Raw genomic sequence first — 19,317 nt, forward strand, 5'->3', positions numbered from 1 at the left:
AAAGGAAACACAGCCCAGAATAACTAAGGCGATAGTACAAGAATACTTGGCTAGTTTAGATGTATTCAAGTCTCCAGGGCCAGATGAACTGCATCCAAGAGTATTAAAAGAACTGGCAGATGTGATCTCAGAACCACTGGCAGTCATCTTTGAGAATTCCTGGAGAACAGGCGAAGTCCCGGAAGACTGGAGGACGGCAAATGTTGTCCCTATTTTCAAAAAGGGGAAAAGAGAGGACCCAAATAATTACCGCCCAGTCAGTCTGACATCAATACGAGGGGAGATTCTGGAGCAGATCATTAAGCAAACAGTCTGTGAGCACCTAGAAAGGAATGCTGTGAGCACCAATAGTCAGCATGGATTTCTGAAAAATAAGTCATGTCAGACTAACCTGATCTCGTTTTTTGACAGAATTACAAGCCTGGTAGATGAAGGGAACGCAATGGATGTAGCCTACCTTGATTTCAGCAAGGCATTTGACAAGGTGCCCCATGATATTCTTGTAAAGAAGCTGGGTAAAATGCGGTCTTGACTATGCTACCACTCAGTGGATTTGTAACTGGCTGACTGACCGAACCCAAAGGGTGCTCATCAATGGTTCCTCTTCATCCTGGAGAAGAGTGACTAGTGGGGTGCCACAGGGTTCTGTCTTGGGCCCGGTCTTATTCAACATCTTTATCAACGACTTGGATGATGGACTCAAGGGCATCCTGATCAAATTTGCAGATGACACCAAATTGGGAGGGGTGGCTAACACCCCAGAGGACAGGATCACACTTCAAAACGACCTTGACAGATTAGAGAACTGGGCAAAAACAAACAAGATGAATTTTAACAGGGAGAAATGTAAAGTATTGCACTTGGGCAAAAAAAAACGAGAGGCACAAATACAAGATGGGTGACACCTGGCTTGAGAGCAGTACATGTGAAAAGGATCTAGGAGTCTTGGTTGACCACAAACTTGACATGAGCCAACAGTGTGACGCGGCAGCTAAAAAAGCCAATGCAATCCTGGGCTGCATCAATAGGAGTATAGCATCTAGATCAAGGGAAGTAATAGTGCCACTGTATTCTGCTCTGGTCAGACCTCACCTGGAGTACTGTGTCCAGTTCTGGGCACCACAGTTCAAGAAGGACACTGACAAACTGGAACGTGTCCAGAGGAGGGCAACCAAAGTGGTCAAAGGCCTGGAAACGCCTTATGAGGAACGGCTAAGGGAGCTGGGCATGTTTAGCCTGGAGAAAAGGAGGTTAAGGGGTGATATGATAGCCATGTTCAAATATATAAAAGGATGTCACATAGAGGAGGGAGAAAGGTTGTTTTCTGCTGCTCCAGAGAAGCGGACACAGAGCAATGGATCCAAACTACAAGAAAGAAGATTCCACCTAAACATTAGGAAGAACTTCCTGACAGTAAGAGCTGTTTGACAGTGGAATTTGCTGCCAAGGAGTGTGGTGGAGTCTCCTCCTTTGGAGGTCTTTAAGCAGAGGCTTAACAACCATATGTCAGGAGTGCTCTGATGGTGTTTCCTGCTTGGCAGGGGGTTGGACTCGATGGCCCTTGTGGTCTCTTCCAACTCTATAATTATATGATTCTACGACCACTGGTCCTGTTAGATAGGGATTGTTCTAAAAGGTTGATGAGGCAGGATTCCCCATTGAGGAAGTGCTTCCCATTGGCTCTGTACTTCGTTCTTCAATATGCTTAATAATGCTTTCTACCAATTTACCATGGATAGACATTAGACCAACAGGCCTATAATTTCCTGTGTTGATTTTACATTGGCTACCTTCTAATTATCTAGTACAGAAATATGTAAGACGTTACACATCTTTGTGAAAAGATGAACAATTTCACATTTGAGTTCTTAAGAAAGTCTCAGGTAGGAAGAAGTGACGTCCTCTGCCAGCTGTGCAGGCCTCCCTGGCTCAGCAGTGAACTGCACTGGGCCACAACTGGCACCCATTGTAAAAGCTGAGCAATATATTCCACTAGATTCCTCCTACTAACATTATTTTCCCAATAAAGTATTTATATAGGTAAACTTACTGAACATATGGACAATAACTGGACATACCAGCAATACCTCATATGTCTTTTATGTTAGAATTCCTGCTCCATGTTTGCAGTCATAGGATTGTTGTCTATCACATGATGGTGTATGTTTTGACTCCACAAAGTGGGAAGTGACAGAGACAGGATGTTTGTGTTACTGTGTTCCGTGAAGTGGGACTATTGTCCTTTGTTCTTTTTCTCTTTGCTGTCTGATGCTAGAGAGGGAGTCATGTTGCAGTGTTCCGTGTGTGTTTATATGTAAATAAAGTAGATTAGCCAAAATGCTGAGTTGCTGAGGTCTGTTATGCAAGCTGCGAAGACTCTGCGGATCCCTAAGTGTGCTGATGTCTGTTGGCATCGGTCGCTGTGATGTTTGGTCAGAAGAAAGCTTTTGAAACTCCCGAACGATCGACCAGGAGGGAGGGAACATGTCAGTGAGGTGTGTGTCTCTACCAGGGTCCTACTCAAGTGTAGAATGAGCTCCTGACACTTTATAGTGGAGTATAATGCCACCATTGCCTTTGGTTTTAAAAGATATACTTTAAAATTATAATATTAAACTGTTCCTTTTTAGTGGCTTATAGTCAGTTGTGCACAGTTTATTTCAAGGGATGAGGTCCGTTTAAATATTAATCTGCTTATTTTTTTTATCTGGCTCAGCTATTAATCTTGCATGTAATTTATGGATAATAACCAAAAACAAGGTGAAAGAAAAGGAGCTGGTCTCCATGTGGTGGTAACATCATTTCCATCACTGATACTGGATGACTTCATATTACACGCACTTGCAAAGAACAGCCCTCACCTTTTTACAGACTCAAACCCTCATATAAATAGGGACGGAAAAGTCACAATTGCTAACAGTACTTGGAATCTATCCCTTTCTGGAAAGTAGTAAGCATACTCAATTGATTAGTAGCTTTGAACTACTACTAGTAAAAACTAGTAAATTTTGTTGCTGTTTGGTGTAAGATGTGTGTTTGGTTTTATTGTTCATCCAAAGTTAGGGATGTATATAAGAATGTGTGAGTGCGTAGAGATGCGCACAAACACACAAAATATATGCTATTTTGACTGATGATCAACCCTGCCTTAATTATCATTGCTAAAACTTAATTTCCAGTGCAATAGTGTCTTAATTCCTTCCTGTCTGCAATTGGTAATTGTAGGGATATTTTTCTTATCTGTCTACTTATTGAGAGGAAAGTTTCACCGCTGTCCAATGATGACTTATCCATCAAACTGGGCTTTTCTGTCTGTCCAGATCCAGAAGTGGCTAGCCCTCCTCAGATTGCTTTCTAACAGCTGTATGGGGCCACCCATCTGTCAGTTGCTTGATGTCATATGATATCAGGCACAGGAAAGATGGTTGTGGTTCACACAAAATTCCAGAGGTTCACCACCACTAGTTTAAACCATAGTTAAAAATGAACTATTAACGTGAACAAGCAGTGTGCTGATGTACACTTTCCAAGCAAAACACAAGTTGGAGACAAACCATTAAACTTAGATCATTAGCATGATTTATATTGCTAGTCCAGCTTCATCAGAATTTAGCAACAATATTCATGATCCAGCTGATGTTTCTCCTATCCGTCTGCTTCTATTTCAAAGGGAAGCTTTCAGCATGCTTAATTATGTAATTAAAACCATGGGAAAATCTGTACTACTTAATTTTGACGGGATTTTATTCTGTATGTTCAGCTTATTTACCTTTTATTTTCAGCAATTGTGCAGATGTTCTCTGCGCAGCAAAACTTTCTCAGTTTTAATGTTAGCAAGAGTTGCCAAAAGTTGTTGATATCCAAGGTACAAACTTGCCCTATGAGCCAGTCTGATTGCTTCCATTGGCTAATTGATGTTTTGCTGTGAAAAGGTTGGGCTTATTATTGTGATTTTTCATTTCTTTCAGTTACTGTAATGGGTGCATGCTGGATCCAATTTGTGGCTTCTGCTACAAACTAAACAAGTCAAGTGTTGTGGAGTCCTCCTGTGTCCCTGTCGATAGGAAGTCTACAATGGAAGCAGCCTGGGGCAGGTACGTTGCTTTTGTGTTGCTTAATTTCATATTAAAAGGACCTTAATATCCTTTTATAAGAAGTGCCACTGTTACACTTGTCCTCAAACTGGTATTTTGTCATTATAATAATAATGTGCACCAGAGGTTTCCTCTTGTCAAAAACCCTCTCATTTTGCTTCCATTTTCCCCCTTTCTCAAAAAATAAAAACGCTGTAGGATGGAATCGTTTGTGAGTGCTGACTTAAAGGTCACATCACACTTTCTTTTTGAACATCAATGGCAAAGACAAAAACAAACCTTAATAACCCTTGTGCCAAGACCCAATGCTGACTCTGGCAGTGGAGGGACTTAGTGCACATCAAATTGATGAGGTGGCAAGAAGCAAAAATAATTAAAGATGACACAATGTTGCAACAGTAAATATTGCACCATGCACCCTGATCTCTGAGCAGCTTTCAGGGGTTCCGGCAATTACCTTGGTTTTTGGTTTTTGGAGACTGGTAGGGTTTTCTGTGATCAAAGGTTTATTTTACACATATGTTCAGGCTTAGCATTAGATGGAAGGCTCACAGCTGTATCACTCAAACAGATTGCATTCGCCTATTTGTTGTTTTTGGGGGTGGGGGTACCAAACCCATAGCTTTATTTTCTCCTGGAGAGCAAGCCAAGCCTCTGCATCTGTCCAGCCCAGTTTCTAGTTTTCCAGGCCCTTTTGTTCACTTGCACTCCATGACATTTCCATGACATCACATCCCGCCAGAAGAGGGAGAAGAAAGACCATGCCCCCATCTAGAAGGATGCCCAACCATTAGCTCCTATGGCAACAGAGTACCTATACTAATCAATCGCTTTAGTTACTCAGAAGCCCGTTATTGTTTGACAAAGAAGTGACAGTAATGATACTTTGAGACAAGTTTAACTGAAACATAATTCAGGATGACGTATTTCACTACTTTGGCTGGTATCTACCAGAATATATTTCTACGTCTGGTAAAATTTTCTAAACTATGCTGTGCTATTGACTACCCCACTTCCAGTTAATATGGAGGTGGCTGGCAAGGAATTTAAACAATCTCTGTCCTTAAGTCCAGTTTCTAACTCTAGAAATTCATTCTGAATTTGGAAATTATATAAAGGAAGTATACTATTTGACTCCAGTATGGTTAACTGGGTTTGTAATTGGTGACTTCCTTGCAAATTCTGAACACCCTCAAATGCTCTTTTGCAGAAATTAAGAAGCAAGCCCATTTCCTTCTGTCGTATAAACTGAACAAAATACTTTTAAAGAGCTTTCTGTTGTACAGACCGTTGTTTGTGAGCCATTTTATTCCCATTTTTTATTCCCAGGTAGAGGGGCATAGAAAGTAATAGTAGGGGAAAAGGCCAAAGGAAATAGATAGTGGTGAATTCAAGAACATGCTACTCACTGAATTTCAATGAGCCAAAAGGCAGCCAGTGTGTGCATTCACAAAGTAGCCATCTCTGATGCTACCTTCTAATGTGCCATATCCCTTCATGCTTCTTTAATATGTCCCACCAACCCAAAACTTGTGATTTATGGTTATAACACACACACACACACACACACACACACACACACACACACTGCTTTTCATTCAGATACCTCTTGAAAAGCAAATACCAAGATTACATACTATTTTGTGACATCCGTGTCCCATTGACCTGCTGAAATTTCACTCCTTTTTAGTATTTTCATGTGATGCATCAAACTGCATAGCTGTCAGAATGACTGACTTAAACTGTGCTTGAGAAGGTGGAATTATCACTTGGGTTCATACAAATCTAGTCACAGTTGTCAGAAGTAATGGGCTGTTTGTTAATGAGTGTCACACTCTTTTCACACCATTAGTGCTTTTTTAAAATATGTCCACATCAGTGTTTATAAAAGTTCCTAATTTGGTGCCAGTAGAAGTTCAGTCTTACATCAATTGCAACAATGTATAATACCTCTCAGTTTTAGGGGGATTTTAGAATATGGCCCCTCTCAATATGTACTCTTGCATGCCATCCCAATCTCTGAGCGGCTCAAGATTAAAGGGTTTCCAGGCGCTTATTTACCCAGGGTTCGGTTTCCTTGGCATGAGGGACAGCGGAGACTGTGGTGTCTTAATGATATATGGTTTATTTACACATAAATGCAACCTGAGCCTATGATGGAGGAGCTCGCAGCATTAACACTGCAGAGGGTCTTGCTTCTCCCATAGCCACAGTCTTTGATTCAAGCAGAAATCAAGCATGGCTCTCACTCTCTGGCGTCTGCCTGCAGCCTGCTTCCAGTCCAGCTCAAACACACACCGCACTTTTGTCTTTTTCACTACCAGCCAAGTGAGGGAAAGGGCCCACCCATTTGCTCTCTGGCACAGTGCAACTTCTTTTCTTATACTAGTGACCAGTACAGCCAATGGGATCCTCCATTAGGTTTTAACCCTTGCTGGATCCAGGCATTAGAAAGGGCTTAGGCATCATAACAACCTAACCTCCACACCCCAACGCAGAACGGTATTCTCTTTAGCCTTCCACTTCTTTTTCCCCCTTTCCTCAAAAGACAAAGAGATTGAAGAATTGTAAGCATTCCAAAAAATTGAGCTATTTTTGGTCATTTTCATAAATCTTATTTTCCTGAGATAGATTAAATAATCTATTAAATAATTTATTTAATAGATTAAATAAATAAACTTTAATGAAAGGGTAATTTTTTAAGATTGGATTTACTAATTGTATTGGTAACATAACTTCAATGCAGTTGTGAAATAGGTTAAGGCTGGCTAGTTTAATAATGTATAGGTCAGTCAGGTTAGCAAATGGTATTTGTATAATGTGCTATAAGAATGCATGAAATTTATATTTAGTACTCAAAGCTGCACCAATGAATTGCACTACCTTTTGAAAGTATCATTCAGGATTAGAACACAATCATGCTGTTAGTTCATTCATGTGGGAAGAACCTAGTTCTGTCATCTGGAAGCTTCACAATTCACCTTCCGACTCTAAAACAGTTGAAATATTTCAAGACAAAAATCAACATCAAGTGTGATTAATGTAATCATTGTTCTTCTGACAAACATGTCTCTGTGCTCTTCTATTCTTGTGCTGTTGATTACAGCTGTTATAATTGTACTTAATGATGGCTAATGACTGAAATAGCGTTTAGAATAATAGGACATTAAAGCAAGGCTTTACTTCTTTCTGTTAAGAAGACCTTTCACAATGGTGAGAGCATAAAAGACCAACTAAATACTGTTGCTTGCTTGCAAAAGTTGCTTTCTTGCAATCCAATGAAGTGTGAGTCTTGTAACATAAGGAAAAGGGAATATCACATTGGAAGAAGAAGAAGAAGAAGAAGAAGAAGAAGAAGAAGAAGAAGAAAACAAATTGAAAAGAAAACCCAACTTGGTTTACTCTTTTTGACTAAAATCAAAGTTATGTTTGAAATTGATGGCATTGGAGAACAAGCTTACATCAGGACATTAGAAACACTTTAGCTTTAAGTCTCATTAAACCTGGGCGAATGCAAAAAGCTTCTTGGCAACCTAATTAATCATTGCAGTATTCTTGGGAGGTGTTATTCACTACTGAATAGCTTGTTTTCTATTCCCTGATTTTGATCTGCTTAAGGACCAGTTTGCTAAGTATATCGCTGGGTGGTTGCAATGTGTCCAAGGGTACCCTTCTCAATTGAAAAGTGGAGGAGTTACAAACCTTTATAAGAACAGGAGGGTGGATGTGCTCAGAATGCAGACAATATATTTAATGTCCACCCCGCTTAGTGTCTTTGGCCATGCTGTGACGTTCTGGGGTGTTAGATGTTCATGAGCATTTTCTGCATTGCTGTCAGGATGATTGGTGATAAAAATTCTGAAGTCTGCAGAGCACAGCTCCTGGTGTTTCGGCTCTAGACAAACTTTCTGGTTTGTATACAGTAGCAAATGCCTTGTTTGGGCGAAACTGATTAAAATGACACCATTGTGCCCTCAACTGCAGTTCAGTTGCCTAGTCACTTGCTTAGTGTCATAATAAATTGTATGAAAGCTGGAGAGAGTTAAGCAAACAGTCTTCCCTGTTCATGCAGCTGTGCTTTTCCCTGTGCTGTGCTGAGGACATACAGCGCACATTTAGTGGTGAAATTCAGGATTACTGAAATTCAGGATTACAGTGGCCCATCTGCACATCATGGTAAACCATAGAATTTTGTGTATGTTCCCCTACCTCTAGAGCAAACAACGATCCCTGCCTTATTTCTGCATCTAACCTGGGAGTCATAGTTTGTTTCTCTACAAACCAACCATACTTGGTTAGTCAAGAGCAAACCTTGTCTGAACATGGTTGGGTTTTTTGGAACACGGCAAACCATGATCCTCGGTTTGGATGTAATACTAAGCCAGGGATTGTGATTTTTGCTACTGCTGGGGGAGCAGTGAAGCAAGAGCCATCTGTGTGCTCACAGTAAACCATTAGCTATAGTTTGGCTCTGTTCATCTGTCACAGTAATGCCTGTGGGAAGTAGGTTGGCCACTGTGAACAGGATTAGGTGTGCCTTTGGGTTCTTTGAGACACACAAAAGTAACAACATATTTTCCTTTTGCAGCTGGTTACGTATGTGCATTTAATAGCTTCCTGGCCCACTTTCTAGAGCTGCTAAACTTAAAAATGAGTTCCTGTTCATAATGAAAGAATAGAGCCCTTGATGAAATATACACGAGCAGCATAATGTGTAAGCTGAATACTTGTACAATTAAGTCTCAATGACTTTGGTTCACACACAGAAACAACACCCATGTTGTCAGACTTCCTGTTCATATAGTTGAGAATCTAAGTATTGCCATTCTGAGTCAGACTAAGATCCATCTAGTTGTCATTGTTTCAAGAAGTGGACAGCTGGTAATCAGAGGCAGGGTATTGACATAATTATCCCTCACAATTTTAATCTATTTTAAAAGCAGATAAGGACTGTGCCCTAAATATTCCTCTCTCTTAATTTTGTGAGCTTAAAAGTGCTGTGAGGAGAAAACTTCAAAAAACATGATAGCAGTATTCCTCCTTTTAATAACGCTCAGTGCCATATTTTTAATCTGCTGTTGGTCTGGCACTTGTTGCTGCTTCTTCCTGGATAAGTCACAAGAGAAGATACGAAGAGGCCTTCCTATCCAGTCCAACATCCTGCTCCCATAGTTGTCAGATGCCTATGGGAAACCCACAAACAGGACACAAGGGCAGTAGCTCTCTCCTTCTGTTGTTACCAAATGATTCGCATCTGACCCTGGAAAGAGTTTATCACTATTGTACTAGACACATGGTCTTGCACTAGCTGTTTAGGAATGCATACACTACAGCCAAACTTTGGTTCTCAAAAGGCTCCGTTGCCGAACATTTCGGCTCCTGAACACCAAAAACCCAGAAGTAAATGCTCCGGTTTTCGAACCTTTTTCGGAACCTGAACGTCCAATGCAACTTCTGGTTGAGTGCAAGAAGCACTTGCAACAAATCAGAAGCTGCGCCTCGGTTGTCCAACGGTGTCCGGAATGGATTACATTCAACAACCGAGTTTGACTGTATTGAAAGCTAAGGACAGCATGAGCATTGGTTCTTAAAAGCAAGAATAGTAAAGGTAAAGGGACCCTTGACCATTAGGTCCAGTAGTGACCGACTCTGGGGTTGCAGCGCTCATCTCGCTTTATTGGCTGAGGGAGCCGGCGTACAGCTTCCGGGTCATGTGGCCAGCATGACTAAGCTGCTTCTGGCGAACCAGAGCAGTGCACGGAAACGCTGTTTACCTTCCCGCCGGAGCGGTACCTATTTATCTACTTGCACTTTGACGTGCTTTCGAACTGCTAGGTTGGCAGGAACAGGGACCGAGCAATGGGAGCTCACCCCGTCACGCGGATTCGAACCGCCGACCTTCTGATCGGCAAGTCCTAGGCTCTGTGGTTTAACCCAAAGCGCCACCCGCATCCCAAAGAATAGTAATGACACCCAATAAATTGGTGAACATGGGGGAGGGATTCAAAAGGGGACTACTTTTGCACATCTCTGCAAAGTAGTTTGTGCTTAGCCGAAAGCAGTCTAAATTAATGGTTGTCGCCACACAGTTTAGTGGGGGATTTCATATGTGCTGTGAGGAATTACTTTCTTTTGTGTCTCCTGAATCTCATCTGTCCTCAGCCAATTCTGTTAGGCGGCCCAGAGTTCTGTGCTGTACAAAACAGAGCAGAATGTGTCTGTAGCTACTCTGCATACTAATAATTTTATAATGCTCCCATGGTCCTGCGTAGGATCAAGTTAGATGTTACTTTAGTTGTTTGGTTAGCAACCACATCAGAGGATTTCCTTTTTCATGAATACTAGTTGCAGAGGGCTCCAGTTGTCATTGGGAACACATGGTATAAGGGGCAAAAGTTTAGCTATATATTTGACCAAAATCACACACAATTAACTCCTTAAGAAAGAGAGTGACTCTAATTGGCGCCAATGGGAGGTTTTCTTCGTAAGGCTTTTCTTATTGATTAGAAGCACAGCTGGGGATGGAACAGTTAAACATCACTGGAGATATTCTGAAGTATAAAGAATATATATTGTGCTATATTTATTAATTTATTGTGGCAGTTACACATACACACACACCCTTTGTATGATGTCTGTGGAAAGTACAAGATGATCAATATGCATAAATCTGTTTTAACTACAAGGCTGCTATGCTTCTACTTTCTCAGTAATTTTGAGGGAAATGTTGTTATCTAGCCTTATTATTTTATAGTCCATATAAATCATGGCATGTTCTTGTTTACAACTCTTTAGCCCTGACTCATATAATTTTTCTGCAAATTATTTTGCCATAATTTTTCTCCTTTTAGGTTTGCATTTCCATTAATCTGAGTTAATTGTTGGAAGAGTGTCTAAATAATTTATATACGCAAAAACTAAATAAACCTCATGATGTTGTGGCAACACATGCAGTGTCGGGTTAGGGCATCTAAGCAAAGAGGCCAAAATAACCACACTTTTACAGTACTTCCATAGCAGCAGAGTTGTGAGCGTGTTCTCTTGTTTGTTTGCATGTGGTGATGCTCAGAATACACTTCTCACAGAATTCACTGTTGTCTCCATCCAAATCACCTTGATCAGGCTGTGACCTAGTAGAGGAAGTGTTCCTGGCTAATGGCTGCTTAATGCTCAAAATACTCTTTCCAAAACTGCTTTTTATATAGAGACAGGTGATGGGTGAAGAGACAGAGGGACCACAGCTATTTCCCCTGTCCTCTAGTTCCCAAAGGCATAGTGATTCTAAGCTGGAAATAAGTGACCATGTGAGAAAGGTCTCAGCAGCATCTCCCAAACCATCCTTCCTCCACTTAAAGCAGCTTGGTAAGGCCAGAGAGCATCACCTTGCCAACAAAGACCCGTATAGTTAAAGCCATGGTTTTCCCAGTAGTGATGTATGGAAGTGAGAGCTGGACCATCAAGAAGGCTGATCGCCAAAGAATTGATGCTTTTGAATTATAGTGATGGAGGAGACTATTGAGAGTCCCATGGACTGCAAGAAGATCAAACCTCTCCATTCTGAAGGAAATCAGCCTTGAGTGCTCACTGGAAGGACAGATCCTGAAGCTGAGACTCCAATACTTTGGCCACCTCATGAGAAGAGAAGACTCCCTGGAAAAGACCCTGATGTTGGGAAAGATGGAGGGCACGAGAAGGGGACGACAGAGGACGAGATGGTTGGACACTGTTCTCAAAGCTACCAACATGAGTTTGACCAAACTGCGGGAGGCAGTGGAAGACAGAAGTGCCTGCCGTGCTCTGGTCCATGGGGTCACGATGAGTCGGACACGACTAAACAACAACAACAAGGCCATGTCTTACAATTGAAAAACAAGAATATTGCTGGAAATAATAATGGAAAGGCTGTTACACAGTGGTAGAGCAACTGTTTTGCATACAAAAAGTCCCAGGTAGACCAATGATGTGACTTGATTTCCTGTGGAACACATGTGTCATTTCAGCTTCAACGGTCATCAGTGGCCTGGATCTTTTCCTGTGTTCTGTGTTGAAGATGCCGTCCCAAAAGGCGCATATTTGCTAGACTTTGGCTATAGTTACAAGTTTAGAGCTCTGTCTATTCTGAACATGACCTTGAACTAGTACCTGGCATCTCAGGTGGTGCAAAGGGTCATTGTGGCTGGCTGTTAACCAGAAGGTTGGTGTTTCAAGCCCACCCAGGGATAGCTGTGGGCAGGATTCTTGCATCGCAGTGAGTTCAACTAGATGATCCTTCCAACTTAAAATTATTTGATTCTGTACACATCAGATATATATGCTGCTTTCTCGCCATGCCAAGCTTGCTCCTATACCTCATATTTAGAAAACATTTTGTGGGTATGCCATGTTCCCTGTCACTGAAGAGCAAGTTGAAGAGTGTGTGCGTCTCTCCTCTACCTCCCCATGATTACTTTGAACAGCTATTCTGGAAAGTGACTGCACTAGCCCTTTAAAAATGCATCCCTTGGGCTCCTTGGAATTCCTGCTTGCTTTTGCAATAGCAACAAAGCTGATTTAAAACCGGCTGGCATTCTGTTTATACCTCTCCAGGGGTTTGCTGAAAAAATAGGTCTGAGGCAGATGGAGAAGAATTCCTAGAGCTCTCAACTTGCCAACACTAATGAGCATGCTCAGAAGCAACCAGCTCTGGGAATGGCTAAAGAAGCTATGGGAATTGGAGAGGCTAATTAAATGTGACAGTTGGGAAAACAAGCTGCCAGGCATCTTGGCTTTCTGATCCTGTGTGACAAGGAAAGTGGGGAGTTGGTGGAGCCAAAGTCAACAAAGCAATTGGAAAACGTATCATCCACCTGACTCCAGTTTGAGCTAAGAGAAGATAGCACCTTTGGCCCTGTGCTGCCGTGGCTTTTCAGTTGCTGAAGGAAAGGCTTTGAATCCCATCAGCCCTGACACAGCTGGAAGAACGGAAGTAAGAGCCAAACTCAGGGGAATGCTGAAGGTCTCAAGAAGCAGCAAAAGGCTGAGATTACTTTGACTATGCAAGGACGTTTTTTGTGGGAGCTGTTCTTTGGACATACACAGTGTGACATCATCTAAATAATCCATCAGAGGTTGATGGATTGATCCAACAGGGTATCCATCTTTGTCTCATATAATAAGGTACAGGGCCACATGCTATGTGGCAGGGGGTTAACCCTTTCTCCTGTGCCATTTTTCAAAAGCAATCCACTCACCCTGGAGTTGCTGTTTGTTGCATTAAGGCAATCATGGCTGCTCCCATGACAGTTTTTTTTATTTAGGAAAATAGGAAATAATTACTACTATCAGCAGATCACCACCATCTAATCTAATTTGGCCTAAATCACCTGCTGCAATATGCACAAGTATTGGAGGCTGGTGAAGAAAGGAATCCATAAATGAGGTGAGAAGTAATTTCATTTATGTGCCCTATTTTCTTCCTATCTGATAGAATAACTGAGCATCTTTGCCCATTCACCCTTCTTTCCAAGAAATACCACCTCGTGCACATTGGGAGAGTGAAGGCTAAGCTTTCCTAACAGTATAAATAGCATGTTCAGTTATTTGCTTTTAAAAGAAATTAGAGGCATGAGAGCCCAGCATGAATCTCTTAGGCTCGTGTCTCGTTTGTCATCCTGGTTTGTGTTTCGGGGCACTGTAGCCATTAATGGAGTGACGAAGGAAAGAGGATTTTTGGTGTTTCCAGCAAGGTTGGGAGGAATGAGTAAGCAGCTTCATTTCCTGCTGCCCTCCATGCAGTATTTTGAAGTGAATAGGTCTCTCATCTTCACATTCACTCCTGCCCTGCAGCTCAGCTAGAAATCCTCACTTAATCTGCACTTCGCCTAAGTCAGGGCAGGAGAATTTTTTGGCCCTTCCGGATGTTATTTGCCTACAACTGACATCATCACTGACCATTGTCCATGCTGACTGGGGCTGATAGAAGTTGTAAGGCCACAAGTTGTTCACAGGAAGACCCCTGCTATCTTCAGATGAAGATGAAAAATGGAGAACATCCTGAGTGCTATACGTGTGAAGATGGAAGTTATTTCTGCCCAGGGTTATAGTCTCTGCATGCCTGTGTATACAGAAACCAATTTGTAGAGTTTCACCATCCTTTAGCATGCCCAAGAATCAGGTCCCCAGATAGAGAGGTGAGGCTATGTAGACAGGAGAGGCTTGATTCTTGACTTGCAGTCTGGGACACTGCCAAACCCTGCTGTTTCTCCTGGTTCCTAGGATCTCTATTATGTTAAAGGCAGAAGACTGCTCTCCAGCCTTGTTCCTGCAGTAGAGATTTCAAGTGCAGAGCATCTAGAGATGCACTGCATCCCTTATGACAGGGGTAGGCAGCCTAAGGCCCATGGGCCACAAGCGGCCCACGGGAGTCGTTTAACCGGCCCCCGAGCCGCCCCCGAAACGAGCTGCCTGCTTGGCGAGTCCCCGCACGCTGCGCTAAACCGGCACAGAGCGGGGACTCGCTTCCACGGTGCTGGAAATCGCATCTGTGCAGACGCCGGAAATCGCGGCTGCACGTGCGCGATCCAGCCCATGGAGGGATCTCTGCTGGAGTGAACCGGCCCAGGTGAGGTAAACCTTGCCAACCCCTGCCTTATGAGACCTCAAGACGTTCATGCTTTGCATATTCTGCCAGTTATAAGGATGGGCGTTTTGGTAATTACAAATGTAAGCTACTGAGCAGACAACTTCATACCGCCTAACAGGGATACAAGATGACAAACTGACTAGCATCTTTATTTACTGCGTTCCTAAGAAAACATTGGACTTCACTTTAGTGGGCAGCTGCAGTGCTGCCTGAAAGGAATCTACTAAGCCAATTACAGTATTGTTTGCTTCAAGACACTTCAGACATGGATAATCAGCCACTATTCATCACTGTGCACCTGCTCAAAAAATACTAACGGCAATACTAAAAGGAGCTGATGGGATGTGAAGCTGTTATCCTATTGTCCGTAATTTAAACTGACGTAAATACAAGAATCTGGCCATACAAGGTGGGTCAGAGAAAGAATAAGATGTGTTGAATCCACTTGTTTAGTAGGGGAGAAACCCACCGCGCATGTGCGTAGTGCTGCTCTTCAATGCAAAGACAAAAATTGCCTCCTCTACCCTTAATTACTAGCAATAATGGGCGAATATATAACTATTTTACCATGTAAGGCTTATCACAAAGGCTCTCATGGTTACTGGAGTCAGCCATCACACTTCATACAAAACAAGCAGATGAAATGAGAAAGAAGAGATTGTGGTTGCAGCTGATACGATCTTTACAATATGTGTTTAAGCCTACATGAGATATGATTTATTTATTTTCTATAAGGGACTGCCAGATATAAACATTTTCAAGTTCAAGGTGGCTAATGGTATGAAAAGACAGACAAAGCAGTCAAAAATTAAAGCCAAACTAATGGGGGAAACTAGACTGTGAAGGGGAGCAGTTTAGGATTTGTATTGGACAACTGCTTGCATTCAAAGCCTGCTCTCTCCCTGTGGCTTTCAAATCTGATCATAGACAGGTTCCCCAAATCAAAGAACTGGCTGAGCTTCTAGGAGAAACCATTCCCCAATCCCAGTTCTCACTTTCCCCCCTCCTCCATGTGATAATGGATCTGCATATGCAGTTGCATAGAGAAATACGAACAGCCATGCGTGAAGTAGAACTACCTAGGCAAGTACCAGCTGGCATCTGCTGCTATTGGTAGTCTCTGAACAAAGGAAATGGGGCCTGTTTATTTTGACTGCACGCTTGCAGTCAGAATTCAGTTAATTTTTTACCTTCTACAGCATTCTGGTTTTTACATGCTTCAGAAATGTTGTTATTCTTTCCCCATGTGAGAAGCTTGATGATCATGGCATTCCGCCTTCTGGGCACTTATGCCTTCTGTAGCGTGGGGAAACCCTTCCACAACGGTGTGTAGAATCTTACTCCAGGGTCCTAAAGGAACAGTGTGTGTGTGTGTGTGTGTGTGTGTGTGTGTTTCGCTTGCAGAAAAGGTTCAAGGCAGTTCTGAGCTTTAAAAGAATCTCAGAAGAGCTGCAAAACAACAAGAATCTTGAGGCATCTAACAAATCATCGTATTTTTCGCTCTATAAGATGCACCTGACCATAAGCCGCACCTAGGTTTTGGAGGAGGAAAACAAGGGGGGGAAAATCTGAATCTCAGAAGCCAGAGCAACAAGAGGGATCGCTGCTTTCGCTGCGCAGCGATCCCTCTTGCTGTTCTGGCTTCAGGGATAGCTGTGCAGCCTGCATTCGCTCCATAAGACGCACACACATTTCCCCTTACTTTTTAGGAGGGAAAAAGTGAGTCTTATAGAGCAAAAAATACGGTAATTATACAGCATAAGCTTTTGTGAGCAAGTGGGCTTGACTGCTCAATGCCACCAATTCATTACTGAGCTCAGTTCAAGATGCTGGTGCAAATAATAATAATAATAATAATAATAATAATAATAATAATAATAATGTATTATTTGTACCCCACCCATCTGGCTGGGTTTCCCCACCACTCTGGGCGGCTTCCAACAAAGTCAAAAAATACACTAAAATGTCACACATTAAAAACTTCCCTGAACAATGCCCTGTACAACTTGGGACCAGGATATTTAATATACCACCTCATCTTTTGTATACCTGAGAGGCCCTCCAGCAGATACCATCTCATCAGGAGGTTCATTCCGTATGGTGTAGGAATCGTGCCTTTAATGTGACAGCACCTACCCTTAAAAATTCCATCCCATAATATATCACACAAATATCATCTCTGTTTTCTTTTCAGCAGCTGTTGAAGACCTCCTTATTTCAACAAGCCTTTTAAGTGGAGATATTTACCCCACCCTGTTCTGTATCAGTCCTGATCTGAAACTGGTTTTCTGTATATTCTTATGGCTATGTTTTTATTGTAATGGCTTCGGGATGTTTCATGAGCAACTGTTCCTAAGTAAAATAATTGAATAAAATTATTTATTAGCTTTTTAGGTACCACGAGACTTATTTTGTTATTGGGGGGGGGTTGGGGAGGGGGTGCTGTGGGAGACTGACACAGCTACCCCTCTGGAGATCAGAAGAGCAGCAATATTTGTCCACCTTATCCTCTGAGGCAGGAAAATAAGCAACACTTCTGAAATACACAGGGCATCAATTTTTGTCAAGTTTCTGTCTATAAGAATAATTCAGCAATGGAATAAGCTGCCTGCGGTATTATGGAACGGTCTTCTTCTAGAGACTTTGCCTGCATGCAGTGATCTGCTTTTAGCCAGAAGGCACTATGTTTCTCTGGTCTGAGTCTGCCTGCTGTAACTTAATGATTCTTATTCTTTCCTTATAGGTGCTCACTTTATCCTTAAGCCTTTGTTTTGCTCTTTGCTTATAGATGTCGGTTTTACCTTTAAACCTTTGTTTTATATGCTGGCTATCTTGCAGATGTTCAAATGAGACCAGACTCAAAACTGAAGAGACATATTGGGCATATAACTTCTGCCCTACGCCATACTCTTGGACGGCGCTCGTGGGACTTATTTTATACCTGGTTTTCTTTGCACCAGGTAAACAGATTTGGCGTGTTTAGTTTTCATGTGAAATAAATTGGACCTGTGGAGCTGTTATATTCCAGGAAAAGTTCTAGGACTGATAAAAGTCTTAGACATATTTGTGTGCCTGCCTCACTTCGAGGAGAAAATGATGAGCGAACTGCCTCTCTTGCCATTATTTGAACACACTGTCTCCTTGGCCACCGGATTGAAAACCTCTGTTCTCTGACAAAAGTGGGCAGGGAGATACTGCTTTCAAATAACTGGTATAACCCAGTTCACTCACTCATTACTCCCCTCCCCCCGAGAAAGACGTCCGTGTGAGAGCCTCAGGCTCATATTGGATCAGGAACTCTCCTGGAATGTAACAACTCAACAGATTGACCTTTGCAATAATGATTAATATCATCTTGCTACTCAGCCTTTGTTTTACTATACCTTTTTAATTTTTCATATTTTTTTCCCAGTGTTTCCCAGGAATTTCTCCCCCTTTTCCAGTTCCCTTAATGTTGCTGTTCACTTCCTTGATTTTAAATTTAAATGAAAAATCAAAGGAGGGGGATTAAGGCTACATTCTCCTGCCATTTCTGCATATTGTTAACACATTCCATACCTCATTCCTTTACTTAAAATAATCCCCCAAAAGCCCAAGTATCTCTTTGCTTTTCTTGGTGCCCTTGCCAGTTTCAATATCCTTCGTATATTCTTCTTGCTAAAACTATCAGCTCCATGTGCCGAGTGTCAGTATGTTGAAGAGTTAGTCCTTTTAGCATTGTAGGAGCAAGCATTTAACTACAGTGGTACCTTGGTTTACAAACTTAATCCGTTCCGGAAGTCCGTTCTTAAACCAAAGCGTTCTTAAACCAAGGCGTGCTTTCCCATAGCAGTGGGGGACTCAATTTACAAACGGAACACACTCAACAGGAAGCGAAACATGTTCTGCTTCCAAGGCAAAGTTCACAAACCAAAACACCTACTTCCAGGTTTGCAGTGTTCTTAATCCAAGTTATTCATAAACTAAGCTGTTCTTAAACCAAGGTACCACTGTACTTAAATAATTCTATGCAAACGACAATTTTCTGAACTACAGAAATAGGTACAATAAAGAGTCATCTTTCTAAGCCATACATACATACATACAATAATGGTTGGAATACCTCCATCTATGCATCTATAAAAACAGGTTGACTTCCGTCTTCCTCTTCCCAAAAGTATCCCTTCATTAGATCCACAGTTAGGTACAGTATTCTTCAATCTCCATTTCCTTCTGTCACTCCCAACAGACACTAGTGTGTGCTGAATAATACCCCCCCAATATAAGATTTAGATCTCTGAGTAACTTAATTTTTCCTCATATGGCGGCTTTCTACTGAAGTAAAATATTACTGTTCCAACATTCTGTTTGTACCACATCCCATTTTTGAAGATCCTTTGGTATTTGATGTGAATGTTCATTAATATTAATTTTGTGGCATGTTTCTTTTAAAAGGAATGGGACCAATGCCGTGGACAGTAAATTCTGAAATATACCCCCTTTGGGCTAGAAGTACAGGAAATGCCTGTTCTTCCGGCGTGAACTGGATTTTCAACGTCCTAGTGTCACTTACATTTCTGCACACAGCTGAATATCTGACGTACTATGGTAAGAAGTGTGTTC

At 41.9% G+C, this 19,317-nt stretch overlaps 1 protein-coding gene across 1 annotated transcript in view; it reads left to right on the forward strand.

Moving 5' to 3' along the window:
- The window catches only part of SLC2A13 (solute carrier family 2 member 13), a 104,505-nt gene that overhangs the window by 82,603 nt on the left and 2,585 nt on the right, over nt 1–19,317 (forward strand). The window contains exons 7-9 of the mRNA XM_082239678.1: nt 3,969–4,094; nt 17,554–17,675; nt 19,150–19,302. Of these exons, the coding sequence (XP_082095804.1) occupies nt 3,969–4,094; nt 17,554–17,675; nt 19,150–19,302 (401 nt within the window). The remainder of the gene's footprint in view (nt 1–3,968; nt 4,095–17,553; nt 17,676–19,149; nt 19,303–19,317) is intronic.

The sequence above is a fragment of the Podarcis vaucheri genome (genome assembly GCF_965113315.1).
Source record: "Podarcis vaucheri genome assembly, chromosome: 10".
NCBI lineage: Eukaryota > Metazoa > Chordata > Lepidosauria > Squamata > Lacertidae > Podarcis > Podarcis vaucheri.